Raw genomic sequence first — 27,226 nt, 5'->3', positions numbered from 1 at the left:
GTGGGAACTGGTGTGTGACAGAAGTCAGGTCAGTCCTTTCTGTGCACGTGATGGGGCAGGATATGGAAACTGTGGAGGCCACAGCACGGGGACAAAGAATCCTTTTCTTAAGCAAAGTTTGATGAGTGAGAAACAACCACCCAGCTCACTTTCCTTGGAATATCCCACAAAAGCTACATTTTATGAAGAGTTTCTTATTTTGATGAAAGTTCCATTTATAAGTAGCAGCCAGTACCTCACTGCCTATCTCATTCTACATGTTCTACATGTTCAGAATTCAAACAGTTTAAGATCAGTTTTTCTAGCAAGGGCTCAAAAGACAAAGTCACACAGACAGATGAGTGTGTCATCCCATGAGGAGACAGCTGACTTCCATGATTTTCCTCCTTAGACAGAGGTCCACATCTACTGGACCGATGCCACTGGACATGGCCACATTCATGTTTTTGTTTAAAGAGGAAGTGAGAATAACGTGGAGGGGTCACAGCAGGACTTCACTGAGGCTCATTTGTGGGCAAGGGACAAGGGAGGAAGGATGTCATTCCAGAGAGGCTTCGTGCTTCTGCACCCGAGGAAAGCATACTCTTGAGATCGGAGATCACCTTGGCCCTGAATCTACTATGGCAAAGTGGTGTTTGCCGATGTCCAGGTGGCAAGAACTCCAGAGCGGAAGCAAGGACAGGGGCTTCTGGGTGTGCCCTGCTGTCCTGGCAAGTGATAGAAGATGTGGGAGGAGGATGAGCGTGTGTACAGAGGGTCCTATGCTGGTCTCAGTAGACAGACTGTTACTCGGGAATGTTTTGCTGCCTGCGCCAAGTGTGGCCAGGACCAGTGTTTCAGGAATTCTCAGTTCCAGGAGGAATTAGAAGGGAGAGGGCAGCATGTGAAGGAAGGCGAGTTGACACCTTGTCTCCTTCGAGGCAAGGTGGATGCTGCCCAGATTCCTGCTGACCCTGAGGCTGCTTCTTACCAAACTGTCCTGAGTACTAGGACCATTTGATAATGGGAAAGTCCAAGCACAGAGTCCAAAATGACGTGAGAATTTTGCCAGAAAGTATCATTCATAGTATTCACCCTGGGAAGTGGTGTTTGGGGGTGATATTTTCATTTCATTTCTTTTCATTTTGTGGTAGGGGAGCTAATAACTAGGTTTCTTAGTTGTTCTTCTTTCATTGCTGAGACAAAATATCTAATACCTAAAGTTAAAGTTGTGAGCAGTTTTACTCCATATTTGGTTTGCTCCAAAGCAGGGTGGCACATGACAGAGGGCATTACAAAGGAGAAGTAGTTCATGGCTGGCAGATGGCAGCAAAAGCAGCTAACAATAACAGACAAGTGATGACCAACCCTCTTTTTGTCTCCTGTATTTTATCCAGGCTATGTGCCCTTAAAGCAGGTAGCACTCACAATCCAAAGTGGGGCAGTCTTTATCCTATCATAACACCATGAATCAACTCCAGCATCACATCACTGATCCAGCACCACACACCCAAGAATCTGCCACTTCCAAAGCCCCACCTATGACCATATGAGGCTTTGAGGGACCTCTAGATGCAAGCCATATACTCTGTTTTCTCTTCAGATCACATAAATCTTTTACCTTTTTTAGATGCAAGCCATAACCAATCAAAGAAAATGTGATATATGTATCACATATTGTGCACATATATATATGTACACAATCAAGTACTCCTTAGACATAAAAGAAGATCAATTGGAATAATCTGTAGGAAAATGCATGTACCCTTAGGCCATAATTCTAAGTGAAATAAGTCAGGCACATAAGGTTAAATATCACATAGTTTCTCACATACTAAAATCCTAAATTATAATTATTTAAAGAGCAAAATAAAAGAGGATAGGAAAGGGGGAGGTAGACCTTTTGCACATAGAAAGGGGACTTAGGGTAGATAGAGAAGGGAGGGAGGAGAGGGAAAGGGAAGTAGAAAGGATTAAGTGTGATATGTATCTGTACCAACTCCATCTGATGAACGTATTCACTGTGCACAATTTTAAAGGAATTTCCCCAAGTTATATCCACTTGAAGTCCCTCAAAATCTGGATCTGAGGGTGTCATTGCTTGCAGAAGAAAATATGTTATGAACATGGGGGTGGGAGGGCCTCTGATGGCCAAAACAAGGCACAACATGGGGTTGCAAATGCTCCTACTTCCCCTCCTTGTATTATGCCCATGAGTATGATAAATGCATTCATTGGAAATGAAGCTCTTCAAGAGCAAAGAGCATGTGTTAAACTTGTCCAGTTGTGCACTGCATGATCCTCAAAGTAACTTGCACAGGAAAGCATACCAACTTACTAAGAATACTTCTTTTTCCTGTTGGAATTCCAAGATAATCATATTTTCTTTTTACTTGAACGCACATGAAAGTTTTACGGACAGTCCAAATTCTGTGGAGGAGTTAGTCATAAACGCTAAACGGCCTCCGTGGACATACTATTACAACAAAAGTAAAACATGTTTTCAGAACACAGCAATGACTTAAGCTTTGGCCACCAGCCTTCTTTCAAATAATTATCCATTGGCTATGTCCCTAGTTTTATTGAAATAAAATTTTAAATACAGGAAGATATCTGGCCTGATGTAAGACTATTGTTAATTTAAGAACCATTAAATGTAACTCATTGTTTTCTAGTGTCTTATATGTTTGTTCTAAAGGTTTGTCTAGAAAATGCCGCTTAGGAAAGGGTAATGTAAAGTTACTTGGGAGGGAAATATTTGAATTAGACTGTTTGTCCTGGCCTTTCCAAGAAGCCATTAAGGTTTGAGGTTCTTTTTTTTTTTTTTTTTTTTTTTAGTTTTATGAATAATCTTTATTTTTTAAAAGTTAGTATGTGTGTTACAGAAAAAAACCCACAACAGCCTAGAATCTTTGACCTTTGGAAAGAATTCAGATAGCTTCACTGGACAGCCATGTTGGATATTACTTTTCTTGTCTCAGAATAGTCTGTAGCCTGAGGCGTGCTCACCAGCCCATGCAAGGGTGTGGGCAATCCCGGAGGTAGGTTTCATAGCGATTGTTTGTAACATCAATCAAGGTTGTGAATACAGTCAGCTTGTTGAGAACAGGTTTTGTTGATAGAATATCATATAAGGTCGCAAACGAGAGATTCTCTTGGGTGGTGTGATTCAGACACATCTGTGCAGGTGTTCTGCCATCTTCATGGAATAAGGGGGCTTTCCACCAGTCATAATTTGTTTGTACCAGAAACCATCTATCCTGCTTAGGATTCAGTTCATATACATCCAAAGAGTCTTTTCTTTCTCTTGTAATCACACATCCTTTCCCAGAACCATTACCTCCTAGAATAAAGTACACTGGGACCAATAACTCGGTTTTGGTCAGTATTTTCTTGGCTTTTTCATAACTTGCATCATTTTCCAGAATTGATCTAGTGATAAACCCTATCCACATGGCATCTCTCTTTCCCAAAATCCACTCGAGAACTCCCAGAAAACCACCATGTATGCTGAAACGTTCATTTATTGTGAGACTAAATAGTCCTGGTTTGAACCCTGTTAACGTGCCCACGTAGCCAGCAAAGCTTGTAGCCTTGAAGACAGTTTTATTATTTCTTTGGAAGTCCAAATTCACTGATAAAGGTTTTAGTTGCTCAGTTATGACTGACTTACTAGTATTTATGTTCCGCCCAAAAGATATTCCAAAATCCAGGTTTCTGACATGTAGTAGATGACCTTTCTTGTCTTCAGTTATTATTGAGGTGCACATAGTAAACAATTCATAAAAAATGTTGAATGAAATAATCTCTCCTAAAGGTATCTTAGTAACATCTGCAATTCCCCTCATTTCCTCTTCATAAGGACTGGGAAACTTGCCAAGCAGTTTAGGCAACTTTTGATCCACCATCTGTATAACTTTTCCACTTGGTGCAAGTGTATTTATTATACTCTTCATGGAATTCATTATACTCTTTAGCACTGGTCCCTTACTAAGCATTAATTCATGCCATCTTTTATAGGGTGGTAAATCAAGTTTTATGGTATACCACGGAACTGGTCCTCTATAGGTTGGTCCAGAAGGAGGATATGTTGATTTTGCGCAGTCTTCTGTCCACAGTGACGTGTGGTATGTCCCAGTGCAGGGGATGGCCATGGCCAGGAGGACAAATGTGAGGTGACATGGGCCCAGCATCCTCCCAGCGGCCAACACAGCTCCTAAAGACTTCCTCAGAGGCAGCAGGAGGCCTCACCTGGGCATGGAGGAGGCCATCGAGGCCACACTTCTGGCCCAGGTTTGAGTTCCCTGTTGGGTTTTATCATACACTGAAATTCTCAGTGAGATTTCCCTAGAGACTGTGGTTACTGGTTTAGAGAGGTGAAGGTCTCACTCAGGTAGAATCTTTGGCTGTTTCTGGAATGTTTTCATCTGACAATTCTAGGCGACATTGTTGCATCATTAAGTAACTGCAGTTTGATCTCTTCTAGTCTCTTGGGAAGATATCCAAACAAACCAGATTCTACCATCTGTGGCCCCTGTTTGTGTTTGCTGTTGGCCATGTCACCTCTCCCAGCACATTATTTTCATTTTTCATAGGGTCTCTTCGTGTTCTAGAATGAACCCTGGGTCCAGAAGCTATGGCATTCATTATTCTAGGATTCTAAGTATAGAAATCCTCAGATAAATGTTAAAGGACTGGATTAATATTGGTAGCAGTTCTCTCAAACTTAGGAATCTTCTTCAGCTTATTGTATCTGTACTGACTTCAAATGTTTTTGGAAAATTTCTGGGAAGAAATAGTGTTTAAAATTATATATTATTTGTCATAAAAGTAAAATTTTGCTAGTATTAACAATTTCAGACCATGCCAGAATGTATAATGTATATTCTCCCATACCAAAGCTTTCAATTGTAATTTTCATGTGACCAAAAATTTCAGTGATTCTCCCATATCAATCATTTTCAATAGCTGCATCATTTTTATTATTAATAGAAAGCACTTTAATTTATTTAACTAATCCCTTGTGAGTGCTTAGCACTCAGGTTGCTTCTTTTTCTCCTTTTATTATGAATAATATTGTTTTGGGAAGTTTTGCCCATAGATATTTGCACATTTCTCTTATTATTTCCTTATTTCCATAATATTTTAATACTCATTATAATGGCAATATATGTTTATTATAAAAATTTGTGAAGTAAGAAATAATACCTTTATCTAAGGCAATTGGGACCAGCAGATGATTGGCTAAATGAAAAATTGGTAAAACAATTATTTAAAAAGGTGAATTTAATGTAAGATACAGACAATTACAATGCTATTTAAACTGCTCCAGAGCATAATAAAGTAAATAACTATCCAAATTATTTTATATGAAGCCAACATAACATTGAAAACTATATGCAACAGGGGCTGGGGATTTAGCTCAGTGGCACAGCGCCTGCCTGGCAAGTGCAAGGTCATGAGTTCGGTTCCCGGTACCGGAAAAAAAAACAAAAAAAAAAAAAAAGAAAACTATATGCAGCAATAATTTCACAAGCAATCATGGGCCGATTGTATTTTCTTTATGAACATCAGTACAATAAGCCAACATAAAATATTAGTAACCAGAGTTTAGTAGCACATTAAAGAACATCATTAGCAATTAGGATTTATTCCAGCAATACAAGAACTATTCAAAATTGAGAAATTTATTATGCTACAGTGCATAATGCGAGGAGCTGGGGCTGCAAAATGAAGAGGCTCCCGCCCTCTGGGGCTGGCAGCTGCTGTGAAAGGTGAGTACTTAGAGGGCTGCAGGGTCAGCCCCCTGCTGGAGAGAGAAAGAGCAGCAAGAGCACGGAGAGTTTGGCTCACCGATCAGGACAAGCTTCAGTGCAGCTGAAGTGTATCACGGATGCTATTAGGAAGGATGAGCTGGTGCTTGGTATAAAGAAAATGTTCGCTCTCCAGCACGAAACCAAATCAAAGAAAAACCCAGTGTATTACTGTTTTGCAGTTTCTCTTTTGTTTGTTGTTGCTTTGGTGTTTTGAATCAGGGTCTCACTGTGTAGTACAGGCTCATCTTGCACTCTCTATGTAGCCCAGGTTGCTTTCAAACTCTTGATCATCCTGCCTCAGCTTCCTGAGGCAAACTTACCAATCTTTAAGAGCTTGATGATACAGGAATTGACAAAGGTGTGCGGTAAATTACAACTTTTCTGCCCTCTTGATTGGAAGATAAATTGGTATTGGAGAGCAGTTTGGCAATGTTTAATAAAATCAGTGGACATACTCTACAAAAAACCAACTGCATTAATAGGTACATACCCTAGGAAAACTCCTGCATACGTACATAGGTACTCTTACAGCAGTATTGCTGTAGTAAAATTTTGGCTATAATCTTTACATTCACCAATAATAAAATGGTTAAACAAATTGTATATTGGAACAATGGAATATTATGTAGCAATGAATAGGCATGAACTAGAACTACAAATATCAATATAGATGAACTTCACAAACAAATGTAAAAGGAGTTCCACAATGCATGCATGTACCTAGTTTTCAGTGCACAGAGCTTGTGTATTTTTGGTTTTTTTCTGGTACTGGGAATCGAACTCATGGCCTACGCTTGCCAGGCACGCGCTGTGCTGCTGAGCTAAATCCCCATCCCCCGAGCTTGCATATTTTTGTCAAATTACCCCTAGGTATTTATATTTTTGTGCTACCAAAATGGTAGTTTTTAAAAATTCAATTTCCAGTTTTTTTCTGGTAGCACATAGAAATACATCCAACAGCTTTACACTAATTTTGCATACTGCAACTTTGCTAAGAGCATTTATTCCAACAGGATTTTGGGTAGACCCCATCAGATGTTCCACTTGTGAATAAAGACTGGTTGACTTCTTGTTTGAATGTGGATTCCTTTCCCTGCTTTTTTCTTGTCTCCAGCCTTGGTTTGAACCTCCCATACAAAGCAGAATGGAAGGTGTGAGAGTGCATGGCCCTGGCTTGTTCCTGATCATAGGGAGGAAGCACGTAGTCTTTCACATTCGGCAATATCATCAGCTCTGATGATATTTGATATTTGCATATGCCCTTTAACCCTTTGGGAAAATTCCCTTCTGTTCCTAGCTTTGGAGATTTTTTATTTTGAAAGTGTGTTGAATTTTGTCAAATGCTTTTTCTGTATTAAAGAAATGAACATTGTTCTTTCATATGATCATTGTTCTTTTATATGATCATTGATTTTCATGTTATTTTCAAATGTTAAATAACTCTTGCATTCTTGGAGGAAATTTCATTTGGTAAAGGTGTACTGTCCTTTTTCTGTAAAGGTGCATTCAAACTGCTGAAGTTTAGGAGTTGTTGTATCTATATTCATGAGGAATATTGGCTATGGGATTTTTTTTTAAAAAATAATGTCTTTGTGTGGCTTTGGCTGCAGGAGAATGCTATCCCATAGAGTGAGTTGGGAGGTAGTTTCTCCTTTTTAAGTTCCTTGAAGGGTTTGTGTAGAATCAGCATTATTTCTACCTTAAAGGTTTGGCTCTGGATTTTCTTTACAGGAAAGTTTCCAACTGCACATTCCATTCCTTTCATGGCCTGTAGCTGGTGGTGCACACCAATCCCCGAGGCTGGACAGGGAGGGCCGACACGCAGGCAGCTGGGAAATCCCAGCTGGGTCTGCCTAGGACTGGAGCACGGGGCCCTCCCAGTATCTGGCCTGTGCCCCTACTATTTGATGGGGCCAAGGCAGGCCCCACTGGGAACTTCCTGGGATGGCTTGGTCCTCCGCATCAGTTTTAGACTTACACTAATTTTTCCAGTGATACCCTCCTCTACACTTTGTACAAAGACCGGAAGATTTTGTTGAAGAGACAGATAATGGCTGTGTTGCTTTTACAGACGCAGCAGAGCAGTTTTGGGTAAAATGTACTTTGTGCCCACAATAGAAACAAGCAGCCTTGTTTTTTTTTCTTCCTTCTAAGCTGTGAATGAATAACCTGAGGGACAGCTGCTGCAAAGGCAGCCCCTTGCACATATGAGGAATTAATATCTGCACAAATCTGAAGACATATTATTTGTCTAGGATCATTGGGAGCTTGAATTTTAGTACAGTCCTCCTCCCTATATCACAGTTCAGTTATTGCTGTGCCACTGTATTGCAGTTTTTCTTTTTTTAAAATATATCTAATTCTGTGCTATGGAGTTTTTGCAGGATTTTTTGCAGGATTTTGCAGTATATAGGTATTTATATAATATTTATGATTTTAATTATTTTTGCCTAAAAAATTTAAAACAATATAAAATTTTAAAATTGTTAATTCAAACATACTAAAAGAATATTAAATTGAAATAAAATTCTCTACAGGATGTATTTCATCAGCAGATGAATACCATACTGTACACAATGGAAATGCAGTACACCACTACTGCCAGCCTAAGCCTGGCCATTCAAGTGGACCTGCACCAGGTGGGTGCTGCTTATAGGCGAGGAGGGCGTGTGGCACCACCCCTGGGCCCTGCCTGTGCTATGAGCTGGCCTGGGTGGGGCGAGTGGAATGGGCCAGGCACTGGGCGAGTGGTGTGGGCTAGGTACTTGGCTTGCTGGTCTGCAGCTGCAGCTCAGCTAGGTCCCATGCACCCTGCTCCCTGACCCACTTGCCCTCTGTCCACACCTGCCCCATTCTCCCTTCTTGTCCTTGGAGCTGAGAGGCTGATTTACCTGGGCATCCCCAGGAGCGACCCCAGCTGGAAGTTGAGGCTTTGGGAAGGCATGCAGGAGTGTGGGAAGGGTTTATAGGAGTGTGGGAAGGGTTTCTAACGCCTTAAAATGTATATAAATAATAAAATAAATGTAACACTGCTACTTTGCAGATTTTCACTTATTGCGGGGACTCCCGCAATAGGTGAGGGATCACTGTAACAGGGTAGAGGCAGTGAAAACCCTTCATGGACTCTCCTGCCCATCTGTCTTCTTTTAGTGCCAATTGCAAGCAAGATAGAGAAAGCTGTGCTATTGATTGAGAGCCAAAGTTCCAACCTGTGATGCAGCAAAATTTCTCTGAGCTGAAAAAGCCAGGATTGCTTCCTATGGCTCAGTTAAATGTATTGGGTGCTGTGAAATGGAATTCAAGGGGAAACACGTCTGTAATGGGAAAAGGTCCCTTTTGTCCCCTACCACTCCTTTCTTATTAGGTTGAACAAGGCTAGAGGATTCAAGCTCTATTGGCGGTGCTGTTGCTCTGCTCTCCTTGTCTCTCTCAGGGTTGGGACTTCATGTTAAAACAGAGCTCTGAGCTGAATCCTTTGGGGTCACAAAACTTTCTAACCAAAATCCAGGAAAGGAAGGTAAATATAGCAATCAAGCATGTCAAAAACACTTTCATACACATATTTATCTAGCTCTGTGATTCTTGAAACTCTGTTAGTCCCACTTTTAACTACTAGTAATTCAAAATCCTGCTCTCTATTTGGCTTCTTTGAAACCTATATATTTTCTGGCCTTAGAGGACCATATGCCCACGCTTTACACCTGATGTGCCAGTACCATGCACTCCAGTGCTGAATACTGGCTCTCAGAAATGCACTTCCCTCCCTTGTTGCGTGCACTCCAGAACCATTCCCACTGCCCACTTATTCTCTCACAGGGTGTCCTGTTCAGGTGCCAAACACAGGGACTCACTGGTCTCTGCATGTACCCCAGGGAAGAATGGGTGGTGGAAAAGAGGAAATGATAGACAAGAGACAAGAGCTGGGTCAGGTGGAGGTAGCCACTTTACCGAATGGGTAAGGGGACCCCAAACAACAACAGTAGGGACATTTATTTATACCTTTGCAAAGTTAGTATCATGAGATACAAGGTTACCTAGCAACTAGTGACTAAATTGTCCAGGCAGGATGCTTTTCTCAAGACTGAGGTAGCTTAACTGCTTTAGGTACCCTGGCTCTGTCTTGCCTTCACACATATGACCAATTTCTAGCTTTATCTGCTCCCAAAAAGAATGTACAAATAATAGTAAAAATGCATTTTATCAGGACTTCATACACAGCCTCTCATCCTCACAGTGACTCTATTCAGTAGGTGATGCTAATAATATCTTATTTTCACCATGTACTTAAGGGATTAACTATGATAATCCTATTAGTTGGTGTTTGGGCAACATGCTGTATCAAAGAGATGCCCTCAGTTGGATTGTCCCTCTCCAGCACCCGTCTGGGGCAGCATCTGCTCGGGTCATCCGGGGACCCCTGTGGAGCCAGGAGAGGAAGGGGCAGTGCTCACAGCATGGGCTTGGGTCTGTTGCTCGCACCCACTAGATCAGATACAGAACAGGTGAATGGACTTGAGGAAATGCCTCTTAGCTGGGTACAGTAACCTAATGAAAAGTCTTTCCTTTTGGTACGTTCTCAACAAGTCCTGGCTATTACTGTTCCCCACGTCCCCAGTTTGTGGGAAAGCAGCTGGCAGAAGGGAAAAGAACAAGCCAGTGCCTGCAGCAGAAGGTGAAATCAGTACAACATGGCAGCCCGTTTGTGCTCTAGTCTGGTTAATCTTTACGTTTTATAATTTAAATTTATTTTAATTGATACATAATAACAATATTTGAATACAGTTGTAGGGTACAGTGTATTTATGGCTTGTAAATCTGCAGGGGAGGTCATCGTGGGTGACCATTTTGTCTTGTAGGGAAACCTAGTGGGAGTGTGCATGGGAGGCCCTGCTGCCTCCCAGGTCTCACCAGGCCTTTGAGGGAGGGTACTGGCTCTGCCCGCTTTAGGAGAGGAAAGCAGACTGTGAGCTTCTGTGGGGGGCCACTTTAGCTGGTGAGACTAGTTCCTTACAAACCCAAAAGCCTCAGGTAGTTAATTTTCTACAGGTGGAAATGCGTGCTCCTTGAGAAAATGCCAGGGAAGAAGGGAACACTTGCTGAATGGACAAGCCTGGGCCAGACACAGCAGTGATAGTATCCAGGAGGCCACGGGGAACACAGTGCAGCAAGTGGTGTACATGTGTGTGTGTGTGTGTGTGTGTGTGTGTGTGTGTGTGTAACACAATCCCAGTGCTCAGCAGAAAGAGGGCAGCCACCGTGCAGGGCCTCTCACCTGTGGGATGAGGCCTCAGCACCGCTCTCAAGCCAGAGCCTTAGCCCCTGGAGCATTTTGAGTCATAGCAGCTCAGACCTGCCTCATTAGCCTCTTGATCCTGCCCAGCCTCTGCACAGAACAGATTAAAGCTGATTTCTGATCATCTTTCTTCAGGAAAGGGCAGCGTATTGGTCAGGTTCCTGTTGTTGGGACAAAATACCTGACACTTGCAACTTAAGGGAGGAGAGGCTTATTTTGGCTCAGAGTTTCAAGGTTTCAGTCCATGGTTGGCTGGCTGCAAGACAGGGACACTGTGATAGGAGGGTGTGGCAGAGGAAAGCCGCTGAACTCCTGGCATGCGGGAAGCAGAGAGCAGAGGGAGAGTCAGAGAGGCAGGGGTCAGGGACCAGCACTACCCTCCAGTTCACACCCATGACCCATTTCCCACCATCAGTCCCCACCTTCTAAAGCCTGTTCAACTCTGACCTCACTGATGGGTTAACCCCCCATGAAATTCGTGCCCTCACAATCCAAGTGCCTCTCCAGGAGTCTCTTAATCCAGCCAGATTGGCAATCATGATTCACAATTCATCCCCTGGGAACCTGACACCCAGACACATTTTAAGTCAGTTAATCTCCAAATGAAGACAATAACAGGTTTAGAATTCCACCTAATATGGCACTACTATCCTGCATAAGCAAAAACACACTGATTGTCAAAATAGGAGGCAAAGTTTTTCTTTGGGGTTGCCTGTTTTTCTTCTGACAGCCCATCACTTGAGTATCATCGTGCAGATTTAAAAGTACTTAGGTACTAATATTAAGTCAATCAATGTTCTGTCACACAGTATAGGAATACAAAGAAAACAAAGATATCTGCTTATTATATATATGTACATTCTTTTTTGTTTGTTTGGGGGTACTAAAGACTGAACCCAGGCCCTTCCACTAAACTACATCCCAAGCCCTTCTCTGTATATTTTATGTTGAGACAGGGTCTTGCTAAGTTGTCCAGGCTGGGTCCAAACTTTTGATCCTGCTGCTTCAGCCTCCCAGAGTGCTAGGATTACAGGCCTGTGCCATCATCCCTGGCTAGCATAAGTATATTTTTAACGAGATAAGGAAATACATATGTCAATTAAAAATTTATTTTCTGTAACTGGTCACACATGGTCATAGTTGGTTTTTATAACTACCTTCTTCTACTACCCATCCTGAATTCTCATGGCTTTCAGCAAGGACCTCAGCAGGTCTTGATCACTTGAAGGAATGATCCATACTACCATTCCTGAAGAATGTGGGCCTTGTGCCTTCCTCTATGATGCCCCTCTGCCAAGTAACTGTGCCTTCAAGCCAGATGATTATGGACTGAAACCTTTACAAACTGTGAGCCAAAATAAACCTTTCCTTCCTTAACCTTGAGTGTTGGGTATTTTGTCTCAGCAATACAAAAAGTACGGCAGTAAGGATGTTCTTACAGCTTTGTTCCTAACAGGCTTGCATTGTAAACAACCCAAGTGTCCTGCACCCGTATCATGCATGTGAATGCATTGTAGTATATTCTTATGGTAAGATATGTGGTCATGAAAGTGAACGAACCACTGCTATATGAAACAATGTAGATGAATTTCCCAAACATAATGATGAGTGAAAGAGTCAAATCATAAAATGATACACATGGTAGTCTGTTATAGAAAGTTTAAAACCTAATAGCAACAGTAACCTATATTATTTATAAAGAATAACCTGCATTATTTAGTAGTGCACATAAAAGTGGTAAATGTCTTGGTTACTTTTCTCTTGTTGCTGGGACAAAATACCTGATGCCCAAAATTAAGGAAGGAAAGGTTTATTTACCTTACAGTTTGTGGAGGTTTCAGTCCATACTGGACTGGTTCCAAGCCAGAGTGGCACATGGCAGAAGGCAACAGTTCATGGTGGTGGAAGACAACAAAAGCAACAAGAACAAAAAGTAGGAGTGGCTGGAAGAGCAAGCCTCTTTTCCCTACATATGCAAACTATCTGCCCCAGGGCAGGTGTAGCACTCACACCCAATCAATCAAAATGCTAAAATCCCACCTCATGACCGCATGTGTCTTTGGGGGACATACAGACACAAACCATAACAGTAAAATGGAATGAAAAGCAAGGGTGAGTTGTTACTGAAATCATAATAATGGCTCTTCCTAGGAGGGGACAAGGGGTTTGTGATCACAAAGGGAGGTGCTGGAATCTGTTGAAAGGCTGATGATCACTACTTGCCTTGGATTGCAATTTCTAGGTGTTAGATTCTTTCTCATTCTTTACATTGTTTACATGTTATGCATTCTTATGTATGTGTGATATAATAACAACCTAACAGTGGAGGACACAGACTTAATTATCCAGCTGAATGAATAATTTCAATAAAATGTGGGGCTGGGGATTTAGCTCAGCAGCACAGCGCCTGCCTGGCAAGCTCAAGGTCATAAGTTCAATTCTCGGTACTGGAAAAAAAAAGCCAAAAAACCAAAAACAACAACAACAAAATGTGCCAAATACCTCAAAATAACATTAAATGGAGAGTTTACTCTGTGTGAAGTGTTACTCCAAATTTCTTGTATGTTTTCTCCATTTAATTATTAAATAATTCTGGGAGGGAGGCACTACTGATGCATTTTTGCCAATGAGGAAAAGAAACCAAGTGAAAGTTCACTTGGAAAAGAGGGAGTGGAGCTGGGACTCAAGGCCAGGGCAGTGTTTCTAACTACCGTATCATTGTGTCTTAATTTCTGTCATGAGACTGCAGGGGAGAGCAAGGAAAGATGTCAGGAGGAGAAGGCTTTCCACAGAGGGAGGAGCAACTCTGTCATGACAAAGCCCAGCATTCTCAGGATGACTTGACAGTGTGGCGGGAGTGTAAGATAGATGAAGGATAAGAGACAGCACTGTGATCGGGACGGCTGTGTTTCCCGGAAGTGTGGGAAGCTGAGGCTCGAAAGACCAGCTGGGAGGCCACCGGGATGAATTTCACAAGAAATGGTGAAGGCTCAGGTGAAAGCAGGAAAAGTTGAAAGGGAAAAACTGTACAAGGAAAAGGTGTTCATTTTAAAATTTTGTTCTCTTTGAAGCTGCCTAGCTCTGTCACTGCTTCAAGCCTCTACAATTGCTTTCTTGACCCCTGTAACTATGCGAGCGTAATGGAACATACAGGCTGCCTGACAGTAACTGAAGGTCATTAATCTAACCCTGTTACCGATAATCTCACCCTGCTAGCTAATCAGAAGAACTGCCAGACTGTCCTGTCCCGCCTTTGTAACTCCTGCTTCTGCCGCATATAAAAATGCTGACTCACAGACACTCATTGCCTGGCTTTTATTGAAAGTTATTTCAGCCAGGACCACCGGTGTACAATAAAGCTGTTGACTGCCTCCTGACTCCCTCAGGTGTCACTCCTCTCCTGGACTCGGTTTTGCCACAACAAAGTGTGTGTGGGATAGATGAAGAGGTATTTGGGAGGCATTTTTATTTATTTATTTTTGTTTGTTTGTTTTTTGTCTTTTTGAGACAGGGTCTAGCTGTGCAGTTCAGACTGACCTTGAGCTCACTTTGTAGTCCGGGCTGGCCTTGAACTTGCAACAATCCTCCTGCCTCAGCCTCCTGAGTGCTGGGATTACAGGCATGCACCACCATGCCCGGCTTGGGAGGCATTTTTAAATTAACATAATTTGGTGGTGGTTATGCAAGGAGCAGGGCAGTGGGAGAGGCCAGGGGAGGAATGTTCAAAGGTTTAGGATCCTGGATGGCAGGTGATGTTGCCACCCAGTTCAGGAGATACTAAGGACAGGGCAGCTTTAGAGTACAGGGAAGCATGTTTGTACCACCACTGCAGTAATGGAAAGAAGAGGTGTAGGCATTTGAACTTAATGCCAGGTCTAACTGGGATGAAACAGTGCAGTTCTGCAGGATTTTGCATCAGAGAGGAGCAAATAGGGCCAGAAGGTGAGTGGAGAGCTGATAGCTGCTCGTTACTCGGTGCGAGGGAAGCAGAAGGCATGGCGAGAGCAGTGTGTGTGGTAGAGGACTGCAGGAAACACCAGTGTGGAGCCAAGGTGCCACTGGAGAGATGAGAGCAGAGCCGGGAGGGAGCAATGCTCTGCAAGAGTAGAACAGGGGCTGATGGGTGGACAGGGTTAGTGGCACAGAGAGGACAAGCAGAAGAGGACCGAGACAACCCGGGCTCTCTGGTGACTGCAGACTGATGCTGGAGATGTTTTTGCCCCTGGCTGCTATAGGCTGAGGAGTGAGTAGGAGTTGAGGAAGTAGGTGGCCCTTGGAATCAGTCAGTCAGAAGGTGCTCATCTTTGAATGGAGGAAACAAGTGAAAGGAAGACATTAGAGGAGGTGGGGGAGATTAAGGTCTCAGAGGAGGTGGGAAGAGGCACCATTCAATACAAAGATCACCAAATGGTGTTGGAGAGGAAGACATTTGTGTTTCCAGGAAAGAGGGAAGAAGAGGAGGCAGAATGTGGATTCAGGTTGCATACGTGGACCAAGCAGGTAGTTGGCTGATCTATTTATATGAAATGTCTGTATAAGGCAAGTCCACAGAGACAGAAAGTAGATTATTGGTTTCCAAGGAATGGAGCGAGCAAGGAATGGGGAGTGCTAGCTCTAGCTCTGTGATGTTCCATTCTGTGTAGGAGATGGCTGCTCCTCTTCAGAGAGTGAAGTCGGGGATGGGAGGGGGTGGACTAGTGAGCAGGGAAAGTAACTTAGGTGGCATTCAGGTCTGCAATGAGGTTGGGGAGCATGTGAGTACAGGGATAATGATCCCTACTATTGGGTGTGGGAACAGAGGGGTTAAGGATATGAGGAAGGGGACCGTGTCCTATGTTCTTGGATTTCCTTACCATACCAAGAAAACCTGCTGGCTGGAGTATTATTTTAAAACTCCTGGTCAGAAACAACCAACAGAGGGAAAATATTTATAAATTATATATTTGATAAGGACTTTATGTCTAGAATATATAAAGAACTTTTCACAGTCCAATATTTTAAAAAAGAGCAGATAGACTGATTTTTTTAAATGGGCAAAAGATTTGCATAGGTATGTCTCTAAAGAATAAATACAAAATGACCAATAAGCCCTTTAAAGAGGTTCAGTATCACTACTCATAAAAGAGATACAGTGAGATAGAATGGCTACAAGAAAAAGGCAGACAAAAACAAGTGTTGGTGAAGATGTGGTGAATTTGGAACCTTCGCTGCTGCAGATGGGAATGTAATACTGGCACAGCCATCTTGGAAAACAGTTTGGTTATTCCACAAAAAGTCAAACATAGAGGTACAATATGACCCTGTAATTCCACTACCAAGTACATAAAACTGAACTGAAAACTCAAGCTTTTACAAAATCTTGTTCATGAATGTTTGGAGAGGCATTGATAATAATAACCAAAAAGTAGAAACAATTGAGAAATCTGCTGACAAATAGATAAACAAAATGGAATGCTACTCAGTCAGAAAAAGGAATGAAGTACTGATTTATTAATGAACCTTGGGGACAAAAGGCCAATTATTTGATCTATTTATATGAAATGTCTGTATAAGGCAAGTCCACAGAGACAGAAAGTAGATTATTGGTTTCCAAGGAATGGAGCAAGCAAGGAATGGGGAGTGCTAGCTCTAGACACAGTTTTTTCTTGGGGCAATGAATATGTCCTGAAATTAGACAGTGATGATGGTTGCCCAACCCTGTGAATATACTAAAGGCCACAACATTGTATTGTGGGAAAAAGTTTGCATTTTATGGCATTTGAATTATATCATAATTTTTAAAATCTGTGAGGAATGTTGTTTCTAGACAAAAAAATGCCTCCTTCACTTAGACTATAGGGCAAGTGCACACCTTGGACAAGTAGAAGATAGCAAGATGTTGGTTTGTAGAGGTCTTGCCAAGGGCTGTCACAGCCTCGGTGGATGAAGCCAGCCAGGAGGGAAGGTGGTCAACAGACCATGTATGAATATTAGCAGCTTAACTGCAGGCACTCCACTGAAAGGCTGGTCTTTTGAAGAAGTCCTTTGTGATTTTTCCCAAAAAAATGAATAACAAATATATAAGCTAGTAAAAATACCAGTAATGCTTATCTTCCATGAATCTGTGTGGATGTTTATACCATTAGAACTGTACTCTGCTTATTCAACTCTGTGATTCTTATTTTTCAAGGTCAGAGGAGGAGTGGTCCTGTGGTACACGGCATTGGCCTGTTTTTGCTGGGGAAGCATCTGCATTTGGTTGTTATAACTTCGCAACCACATGCTTTCTTTTAACTTTGGTGAGTTGTTGTTTGTACTATTTTGGTTCTGCTGTGGTGTTTCCATATTAACCTTAGCTCTCTTAATTTGACTCATTTAGAATCTAGTAAGAGAGATCGACGACTGATGAATCTTTGTTCCCTCTGCTGCAGAAGTGTTTCTGTGGAATATTAATGTCATGTTTAGAAGGGAACTCATTTAAATGAAGAATGGCTGCTTACCGGGCAGAATTGTTTTATTTGACTTTTTCCTGGTACATAGCTCAGATTCCACAATTAAGAAGGTATTATTTTATTTCTGAGCAATTATATTGATTTACTCCAGGTCTGTATATACAAACCAAATAGACAGTTAAAGTGTGTGTTAAAGTCATTTGTGTAACATTCAGTGAGAATAAAAATGAAGTATTATGTTTTGAGGAGTAGGGGAGTGCAGTGGCCAGGCATATCGTTATAAATTGGCTTGTTAGCTGAATGAACGCAACTAGACATGCTATCCTTTTTGAGCCATAATTTGTAGTCTTAAACTATAGAAAATAACACCTGTTTCACTGGGTTGTTTTCAGGATTCAGTGAGATTAAATGTAAGCAGCTGTGATTATGGCGCTTACATGCCTCACACTGGTAACTATTGTCAGGAGGGGGCCAGCTGCAAGCAAGGAGGCTATTTCCATGCTTGCTGAGGCTTCCAGACAAGGTTCCAAACAATCAGACAACAGTAGCAGTAATTTTTCACTGGAGGCCTCTGGCCAAGGGCAATGGAGTGACATTTTATCTAGAGGAAGAGCTTGTAATCATGCTAAAAGCAAAGCAGGTGTGCTTAAGAGCCCCTGTCATCAAGGTTGATGGTCTGAGGACCTTCTATTGTCTCAGCACATGTCTAATATTGGGGTTGCTGGTCCCTCCAGAGAGTCTCTGTGAACAAATATGACCTGGAGCCCAAGAGCCTTGTTCTCAGTTGAAACAGAATCACTGGTTTCTCTTTCCTATCACAAGCACCCTGATCAACGTGCACTCCTGAGGGAGCAAGGTGGTGTGTTCAGTTTTGTTGGCCAGAAAGGATGTCGAAGTGTGATGGTTAATCTTGATTGCCAACTCGACTGGATTGAAAAACATCTAGGAAATCAGTGTAACACACTTCTAGGTGTATCTATGAGGGTGTTTCCCAAGACATTTGGCATGCATGAGAATAAACTGGTGGTGGAGACTCACCTCAGATGTGGTTGCCACCATCCAGTAGGTTGGGGACTGGGTGGAACAAAAGTAGTGAACAAAAAAACCTGATATCCCAGGCTCTCTGAGTCTCTTGCCCCCTTACCATGAGGTGAGCAGCTGCCCTCCACCATGACCTTCTGCCACAATACTTTTACCTAAAAGCAGCTGGCCATGGATTGAAATCTCTGAAACCAAGCAAAAATAAACTTGTCATCCTTTAAGTTGTTTTTCTCAGGTAGTTTGTCACAGCAAGGAAAGCTGACCAAAACACCAAGGACTGGGAAGATATATAAAAAAGTAGGAAAGCTGAAGGTGTTGTAACATTTAAAAATTGCATACATACATTTAAGAACATAAGGAGTTTTAAATATGAAAGATAGAGATCAATGGTTTTTTTTTTCAATTGAGGACATGGCTCTGGAGCTCTAAGGTCAGATTTTCTGACAGAGACTTTCTGGAAAGGTGACCAGTGGAGATTGGTCTGCCCTCTGGAGGGACCAAAGATTCTAACTCTAGGCATGTGGTGAGACAATGGGAAGGTCCTGCTTGGAAGACTAGCTAATATAATTCTAAGATGATCTCTTTCAGCTTTGCAAAATACTGTGCGTTGATTCACAGAGCCGTGAACACTGGACTACGCCCTTGGAATACATCTGTGAAATGTAGCTTTAGTTTTCAGTGACTTTTTGATTTTCATGGGAAATGTTTGTGGGAGAATTCTGAGTGTGAGGATGCAGGCTGGTTGATTTACTGAACACCTTTATGATCTGTCTGTGGAGTATCATGCTAAATAAACCAGACATGGCTGTTTTAGTTATTTGACCTCTAGAAGGAAGCTAAGATGTTCAGCCATTTTCAAAAATAAGCACAGAAATGATGTCATTTGTGATCACAAGGGTAGAACATTATCATGAATGCAGTTCAGGCTAGCTTCAAACTTATGGCCATCCTCCTGTCTTAGCCTCTCGAGTGCTGGGAATACAGGAGTGTGCCACCATACCTGGCTCCACATTATAGTAGAACATTTAAATGAAACAAAAGACAGTGTCTAACATTTATATCATAAATCATCTCTCAAGTTTACCATGGAGGCTGGACAGGGTAAGGAAAGATTAAAAGGCCAACTTAAAAGACAGATGCAGCAGACTGAATGCCATTTCCTTTATCAGAAAAAAGTGCCAACAGCCAGAAGAGTTCAGATTCTTTTTCCTCTCCTTACTCCTTCCTTCCTTTCCATCCGTCTAACTTTGGATTCTTCCCAGAGGTAACTTCTAGAATGTTTGAGTTCTAACTTTTCAACTTTCCTTCTATGTATTTCCATATATTTGTGCATATGGTATAAATGTTCTGAGTTGTAACATGAATGAGATAATTCACTGCATATCATTATTTATAAGTTGTTTTAAAATTTAATATATCTTGGAAATCTCATATCTTTCTATGTTCAAGTAGGCTTCATTTAGAATTTTAGTTGGTAAAATAACTTCAGTGCATTCTACTGTAATTTATATTGTGTTTCTTTTATTTTAGTAACAGGTTAAAATGGCTTCAGCTGTGACTTCCACTGTAAATCAAGTGTAAACATATATGAAGGAAATGTTAAAAGTCTGTGTTTATCCATCTAGTGTGAGCTCCTGGTTATTCTTGCGTAAGTTGCCTGTACTTTATACTATCCTCAGAAAATTTTGCTTTTATATTTATTTAGACATCTCTTCTCATCAAAGTGCTGTGATAACATACCTGTTTTTGTTTAGGATAGCTCATCAAGGATTATGAGAGAGGTCATTTTAAAAAAGAAAATCATTCCTTTTTGGGGTAAACTAGTGAGCTTGTAGAAAGAGCCCATTCTGACTTCAAATCTATTCTGTATGTCAGTTTGAGAAATTAAGCAGTTTGTCAAACAGAGCAGTAAATGGTAGGAGACACAACCAGGTGGACCATGCGCAGGGACACTTAGGAACGCTAGAGGGTTAGCGCCTCATGATACAGTTTCTTAGTTTTGATGATAAGTCACCTTTCCATCATGATAGCAAAGTACTTGGAATAATCAACTCATAGTTTTGGAGGTTTCAGTCCACAATTAGGTGACCTGGTTGCTTTGGGTCCATAGTAAACTATTCACTTCAAAGCCAGGAAGCAAAAAAGAGAGAAAGGGCCTGAGGTCCTAAATCTTCAAGGACACCCACCCTGCAATAACCTAGAAACCTCTCATGAGGCCCCGCATTCTAGCAGCTCTGCACCTCCCAGTGTGCCTCCCTGGGAACCAAGCCTTCAATACTTGCCCTGTGGGAGACATCTAACATCTAAAATACAGCAGATGTGCTTTTAAATTCTCAAGAAACTGAGCCACGTTTGGTGCCACATGACTGTGGTCCTGCTACTACTCAGGAGGCTGAGATAGGAGACTCAGCTGAGCTCACAAATTCCAGGTCAGCCCAGGCAACATAAGGAGACATCACCTTAAAAAGAATCTTACCACCAGGAAGCTGAATGATCTCATAAATATAAAAACTTTTTCCAAAGGCAAATACATATCTTTTTATTACCTACTGTTTTGGATGTTTGTGTCGTTATTCTTCCCATTAGGTACTCTTCTTACAGATGCTTCTAATCAATACTTCTTGCTGTGAAATATTGAAAAAATTTGCATCTCCTGAGATGTGTTGGGTTGGTGGGAATTTCTGGTCTGGTTTGGAACTGTTTGAATGTGATCAGCCCTTCAGTAACTTCAGGACATACCTTTGGGATTGTATGTTGAGCAGAGTGGTGGGATGGGTTCCAAGAGTTTCAGGAGATGCTATAGTATAAAATGAGGGAAGTAATGGCATAATGTTCTAGTTGTAAAATGGGGATAGAAATTGAGCTCTACTCCCAGGAGGTTCTTTTGAAAATTACTGTCTTTTCTGATCTTGAAAAGAGCTTGTAAACTCTTTTTAAAAATTGAGTAACAGATGTGCACGCTGTCCTGGGCTATGTGCATGGACCTGACAGCAAGGCCCATGATAGGGAGGGATTTCCTGCAGAGCTGTTTGCTTTTCAGTGAATAAAGGGGTGGGTGGAGACCTTCTTTCCAGTGATGTTCTAAATGTTAATATTTGCCTTTTCCTGAGCTAAGTTTTTTCTGGTACAGCTGAAACTGAGTTTAATATTTGATGGACTACCAGTAATGTTCATTCACAAATATGTCTCCATCTCCTATAATGTGTTCCAGAAGCTGTGCAAGATGTATAGACCCAGGCCTGCCTCTCTGAAAGCTTGTAACATTACAGAAGAGTGAATTATGGAAACAATGAAAGCTTCGCAAAGGAAATTACTGGGTTTGCTCAGTTTGCTGGGAGGTGATCTAGCTTGCTCACTCACTCTTTGGCTGTGGCCGATAGCTACAAGGGTTTCTTGTTCTGGATCTAAGATTCAAATGAGGGAACAGTCTTTATGACTCTGTAAGGGAACAGTCTTTATGTCAATGGATTTACAGATTTATGGATTCCACTCTTTTGTGCTTGTGGAGGCATAAAAATAGATCTAAGACAAAGTCTGTTCTGTAGAGTCCTCATATTAGATTTTAAAATGTTTTACTTTATATTTAAAACCTATTAAGTAGTTATCATTAGTTAATATCCTAGTTGTTATAGAACTTTTTACTTTAGTTTTGTCAAAAATAAAACCATTTCAAAATTTAAAAAGTTAAGTTTATTGTGCATACACAAGAATACTTCGTGATCTGGTACACCTCAGATTAAGTGGTCAGAAGTAAAATAAATTGACACACAAGCTTAAATATTGCATGGTTTCTCTCAAATGGGAAATATAAAGTATAAAGATAAAATAAAAGATAATAAGAAACAGAGAGATAAATCTTTCTGCAAATAGGAAGAGGACCAAGAGATGGAGGGAGGGCAGAGGAAAAGGAAGGGAAGGAGAAATAAAAAGAGTTAAAATGTGTCATGTCCGTGTACCAACTGCCCTCAAGGAATGTAATCATTATGTACTTCAAACACATAGTAATAAAGATTTTAGAATTAAAACAAAAAAACAGAAAGTGGCAAGAATGATAGGATAAATGTGTTCAAAGCGAGAGGGAGTATTTTGAGGAGGATCAATAGCAATATATCTTTCACTATAATGTTGTTAATCCTAAAAAAAAGAAACTTGCTTAGTGGTACTATTTATAAAGTGTAGAGGGGGAAGCATCTAGATCTTTTTTCTGTAATGGACTCCATATATTAACTTTCTTTTTAGAGCCAACAGAGCTGATCTGTCCATAGCTGACGGGTTTCATGTCACTGAATCATGCTAACGAATGGTGCTAATGAGGCCATAAAGCTGATGTTTTCTTTTATCGTTAGAAACACATTTGGGAAACCTTGGTTATGGGCAGTCGGTCCAGAGGGGGTGTCAAGTTGAAATTTGGTCTCCATTTTTATGTGTCATAAACTTTTTCTGAGTTTGAAGTTATGGTTATAAAAATTTCGCCCTAGCTCTTCCAAGCATAAGAAACCAAAGATCAGAAGTAAAATTACCTCTTACTTTACTTACTTTTTCTCAAGATGCCTATCCTCCAGGGACCACGCTGTGTCTGGAAAGCTAGGCTGTTGTGACACTGAATTCCAGGTGCATTCTGCGAGCCTTCATGCACTTTTTCACAAGAAATGAAAATGTCCTCGCCCTTGCTTTGGCAAGCGTAAAGATGGAAGGCTTCACTGCCTCTCAGGCAGCTCTTAGCTAGTTCTTATAGGTTCTGAAGTGAGAAGGGTGCTGATGGCTCTTTTTGGGCAGTGGGGTAGAAGGTAAGGTGCCCCACGCATTGGGGCCCAGGTCTCATAGGGGCTCCTTTGCTCAATGATAGGTGTGGTAGAAGTTTCTGCCTACACCCTTGTGAGCATTGGATCAGATACAGTGAGAAACGAACTGCGTGGCCTTCTCCCTTTTCCCTACTACGCTCGGCTGTGGTGACGTGATGGTGATTACCCCCGCGAGTTACTTTATGTTTTATTTAGGGAATAACTATTACATTAGGGTAGTTCAGTGGGAGGACTTTCAGGTCTTCCCAGTAAGTACAAGACCAGTTCAGACATATGGACAAGATAATACTCAAAACACGTTTTAAAAAAATCTTTCTCTTTTATGAAAGCAATATATTTTCATCGTAGTAATTTAAGGCAAAAAGAAATGTAGACAATAAAGGCTACAATCTCACTTTCCAAAGATAGCCCATGCTGTGTTCTATAAACACAGTCATCTGTGTGAGGAAAGTCGGTCGCACTTTCCTGGGACTCATCACATGAACATTCACTCGTTCTATTCAGTCAGCAAGGATTTATCCCCATCTGTTACAAGCCAGGTACTGATGACACACAGGGAATCCAGAGTCTGTAAGTATAATTAAGAAAAACAAAACAGGATGAGGGAGGAGACTGACTCCGGTACGCGTGGGATGTGTGAGTGGAGGGTGCCCTGTTTTAGGGTGTCAGGCGTGCTGTGCCCGCCAGAGATGGTGGTGTGGGGTGGGAAGCTGGATGAAGGAGGGACCACTGGGACACCTGAGGGGTGTCATCAGTCATATTAGTTAAATATTCAGATTGCTTCAACTTAAATATTCTCTCTTTTTTATTGTGGCAGGATAGTTATTTCCAAATCTTATGTACAACTCCTCCAAACCTCTTTGTTTTTAATACTGAGGATTGAATCCAGGGCTGTCTTCCTGAACTGTACCCTCCAAGCTTTTACTTTTAATTTTATTTTTAACTTTAAGATAGATTTTGTTAGGTTACCCAGGTGAGGCTGGACCTTGTGATCCTTCTTCTCAGCTTTCTAGAGTGCTGAGGAAGCTTTTTTTAAAAATGCAGTTTCTTAGAAACATACCATAAACTACTGAAGTAACTTTCCCATCCCTATTTTGGCAAACCACACCACTCTGAAACCACCTGGTCCAAGAGCACTTTCCTTGTTCCCTGAGGAAAGAGCTCTCAGCGCCTGTATTATAATTCTCAACTTGGAAAATATGATCTCTATAACATAGTTTATGTAATTTTCTCCAGAAATTGTATACTTATTAAGCAATCATATATCAATGTTTACAGCAATACATTTTGTTTTGCATATTGTTTGACTTTTTTTAATTTTAAAGATAGAATGAAAACATATTAACAAACACACAGGCATTTACAAAATAACATAAAAGCAATATAAGCAATACAGAATTTCAGACAAGGTGATAGGAAGTTAACAATGCTGGTTGTATTACATATTGATATCTTCAAATTGGTTACTCAGATAAACAAATATAGGCATGTAAGGTTAATCAGACAATTAAATATTAACTGTTCCTTTCAATAAAGTAAGAGAAGTCAGTTGTACAACTATCTTAACTGTCCTGTGTATATTTGACATTTAATTTAAGCTAATGAGGGACCTTTTATAGCAACCTTCATTTACCTATTATGGTTGACAAGCCAAATGTTTTATGGCCCTGCAATTTTTCTGTGATTAATATATGACTAATATGAGTAAAGCTACTCCAGAGAAGGAAGTTGCTGCCAGTTTGAGAGAACTTCATCCATACCTTTTAAAAAGTAATTTGGGTCTGTATTAGTTGAGTTGATGACACCTGCCTTTGAGATTTAGGGGCACCCTAGAACCTTCACATTGTATGCTAAGGGGAAGACAAGGTAATGGCTGATGGAGATTTCTAGAAACAGGGCACTAACCCACTACCATAAATCTCTCTTCTGCAGTAAAATTTCTCACCTAGTGGTAAGTCAACATACTACAAAAATTTTTAAAAATCATATTGATTGGGGCCTGGGAAGTAGCTCAGCAGTATAGTACTTGCCTACCTGGGTCTTGATCCCCAGCACTGGGGAAAAAAGTCACACTAATTCATGTGACAGATAGTGTCTGCAGTAGTAACTAGGGTGACACTTTAATAGAGGCACCCCAAGTCTCAGTGTGTGTTTATGACCTGTTCATAGAAAGCTCGCATGGGTGCTGCTGGCTGAGTGAGGGCGCAGTGTTGGCTCCATGGAGAGTCACTCAGGGCTGCTGGCCGACTGAGCACACATTTCTTAACACATGAATCCAAGCTTAAGCCCCCTGCCTCCAGCTGGCAGATGCGGGCAGAGGGAGGAGGGTTTGGAGTGTGGACGGTCTTCGCTGGCTATCCCTGAAGTGTAACTCGCTCACCTGGAACTGCGTGGAAGGCCCTGACTGAGAGGTTGCTTGAGGTTCAGGAAAATATAAGCCCTACACTAATACTATACTATTAGAATAGTACATGAACAGTTCAGTTATTACTTTCAAACTACTTTCTGAAGATCATTTGCAAGCCAGGGGTGGCTGCCACAAATGGCACAATTTGTTTCATAGCTGTTTGCTCCCTTTGTGGGACCAGTTCCAGAAGGAGATCGGTACGCCCAGCAGGGTCTGGGTGGTCTCATCCCAAAGCCCTCTCCTCTTGGGCTTTTCTCACTTCACAGTTTGAACCCTCCAATGCTGGGGAGTCCACAACAACTGTCCCCTAAATTCTGTAAAGATGGAAAGCTTTTGCAGATTGTGAGTAGAATTTCTAAAAGAAATGCAAATAGAAAAAATAAAGCTCTTCATTGTTCTGAAAATACTGAAGACATGAGCCATTGTAAATAATAATTTTAATGAATTTACTTTTCCTTTTTAAAGATATTACTTTCAATGGTCCATTTTGCTAGTCACTCCATGCCCCACCCCGCCACCAAATTACCAGGTTTGGACCATGGTAAAACTTATGGTCATCAAATTTGTGATCCTGACAGCATTTGGGTAGATTTATTTTTACATAGCAGACATGTATCCAACCATTATAAGGTAAGGGTTAATATTTTTCTGTTGTTTTCCTGTTACTTTTCACTTGCATGACATTTCACTATATTTGGCCTTTAAATACAAATGTTTTATTTCTGTAGAAGATACCTGCAACTCTGACTACACAATGATGCTAATTTTGAGCCAGAGGCTTTTTCTATAATACACTTCATTAGAAAGTGTATTAAGGAAATTATTCTGAAGTAGAACTTTGTTATGCTAACACCATTTTAAATCTCAAGTACGATAAACTTCCACCGACTCAAGGCTAATTTTCCAGGATGTGTCTCTCTGTCAGTGTTCTGATGACAGTTCTCTATGTGCACGCTGGGCTGCCGTGACAAAATACGGCAGACTGCATGGTTTAAACAATTGAATTTTATTTTCTCACGTTTTTAGAGGCAAAAAGCCCCTGATCAAAGCTTCAGCAGGTTTTGTTTCTTTGGAGGCTGACAGATGGCCTCTTCTTGCTGGGTTCTCACAGGATCTTATCTCTTTAAAGGTGCCCCACTCCTTTAAAGAAAACTGGAAATTGAACCCAGTGCCTCATGCTAGGCTTGCTCCCTCCCTCAGCCTGGCTCTTTTCCAAGATATCCTGGTGCCAGATCTAAGGTGGGGGTGGGTTAGCGTGGTCAAGGGGTGAAGCAGCTTCCCCTTTCCCACCCTCCGAACTCTGGATCTTAGTTCTGCTGGATTGTCTTTTCTTTTATCATTAGCGAAAGATAAAGACTTTATCTTTCACTCCTGCCTCAGAGTAACTGCTTTTCTTCAGCAGGGAATCAGAGGTAATCACCATTGCTCCTGCCTCCCACGTTTTGTACTGGAACATG

The 27,226-nt window shown here is 41.3% G+C and overlaps 1 protein-coding gene across 1 annotated transcript; it reads right to left on the bottom strand.

The window, feature by feature from the left end:
* Positions 1-2,824: 2,824 nt before the first annotated feature.
* LOC102023450 (acid ceramidase-like) lies at positions 2,825-4,378 on the bottom strand. Its single transcript, XM_005377888.1, has one exon. The coding sequence runs from the start codon at positions 4,170-4,172 to the stop codon at positions 2,985-2,987; it is 1,188 nt and encodes a 395-aa protein (XP_005377945.1). The 5' UTR covers positions 4,173-4,378; the 3' UTR covers positions 2,825-2,984.
* Positions 4,379-27,226: the final 22,848 nt, after the last annotated feature.

Source organism: Chinchilla lanigera, unplaced genomic scaffold (assembly GCF_000276665.1).
Source record: "Chinchilla lanigera isolate Chin_1 unplaced genomic scaffold, ChiLan1.0 scaffold00010, whole genome shotgun sequence".
Taxonomy (NCBI): Eukaryota; Metazoa; Chordata; class Mammalia; order Rodentia; family Chinchillidae; genus Chinchilla; species Chinchilla lanigera.
This window is presented reverse-complemented; position numbering and strand designations above follow the sequence as displayed.

What these genes read in the sequence shown, in the direction of transcription:
- LOC102023450 (XM_005377888.1), bottom strand. Translation starts at nt 4,172, where the DNA reads ATGCTGGGCCCATGTCACCTCACATTTGTCCTCCTGGCCATGGCCATC.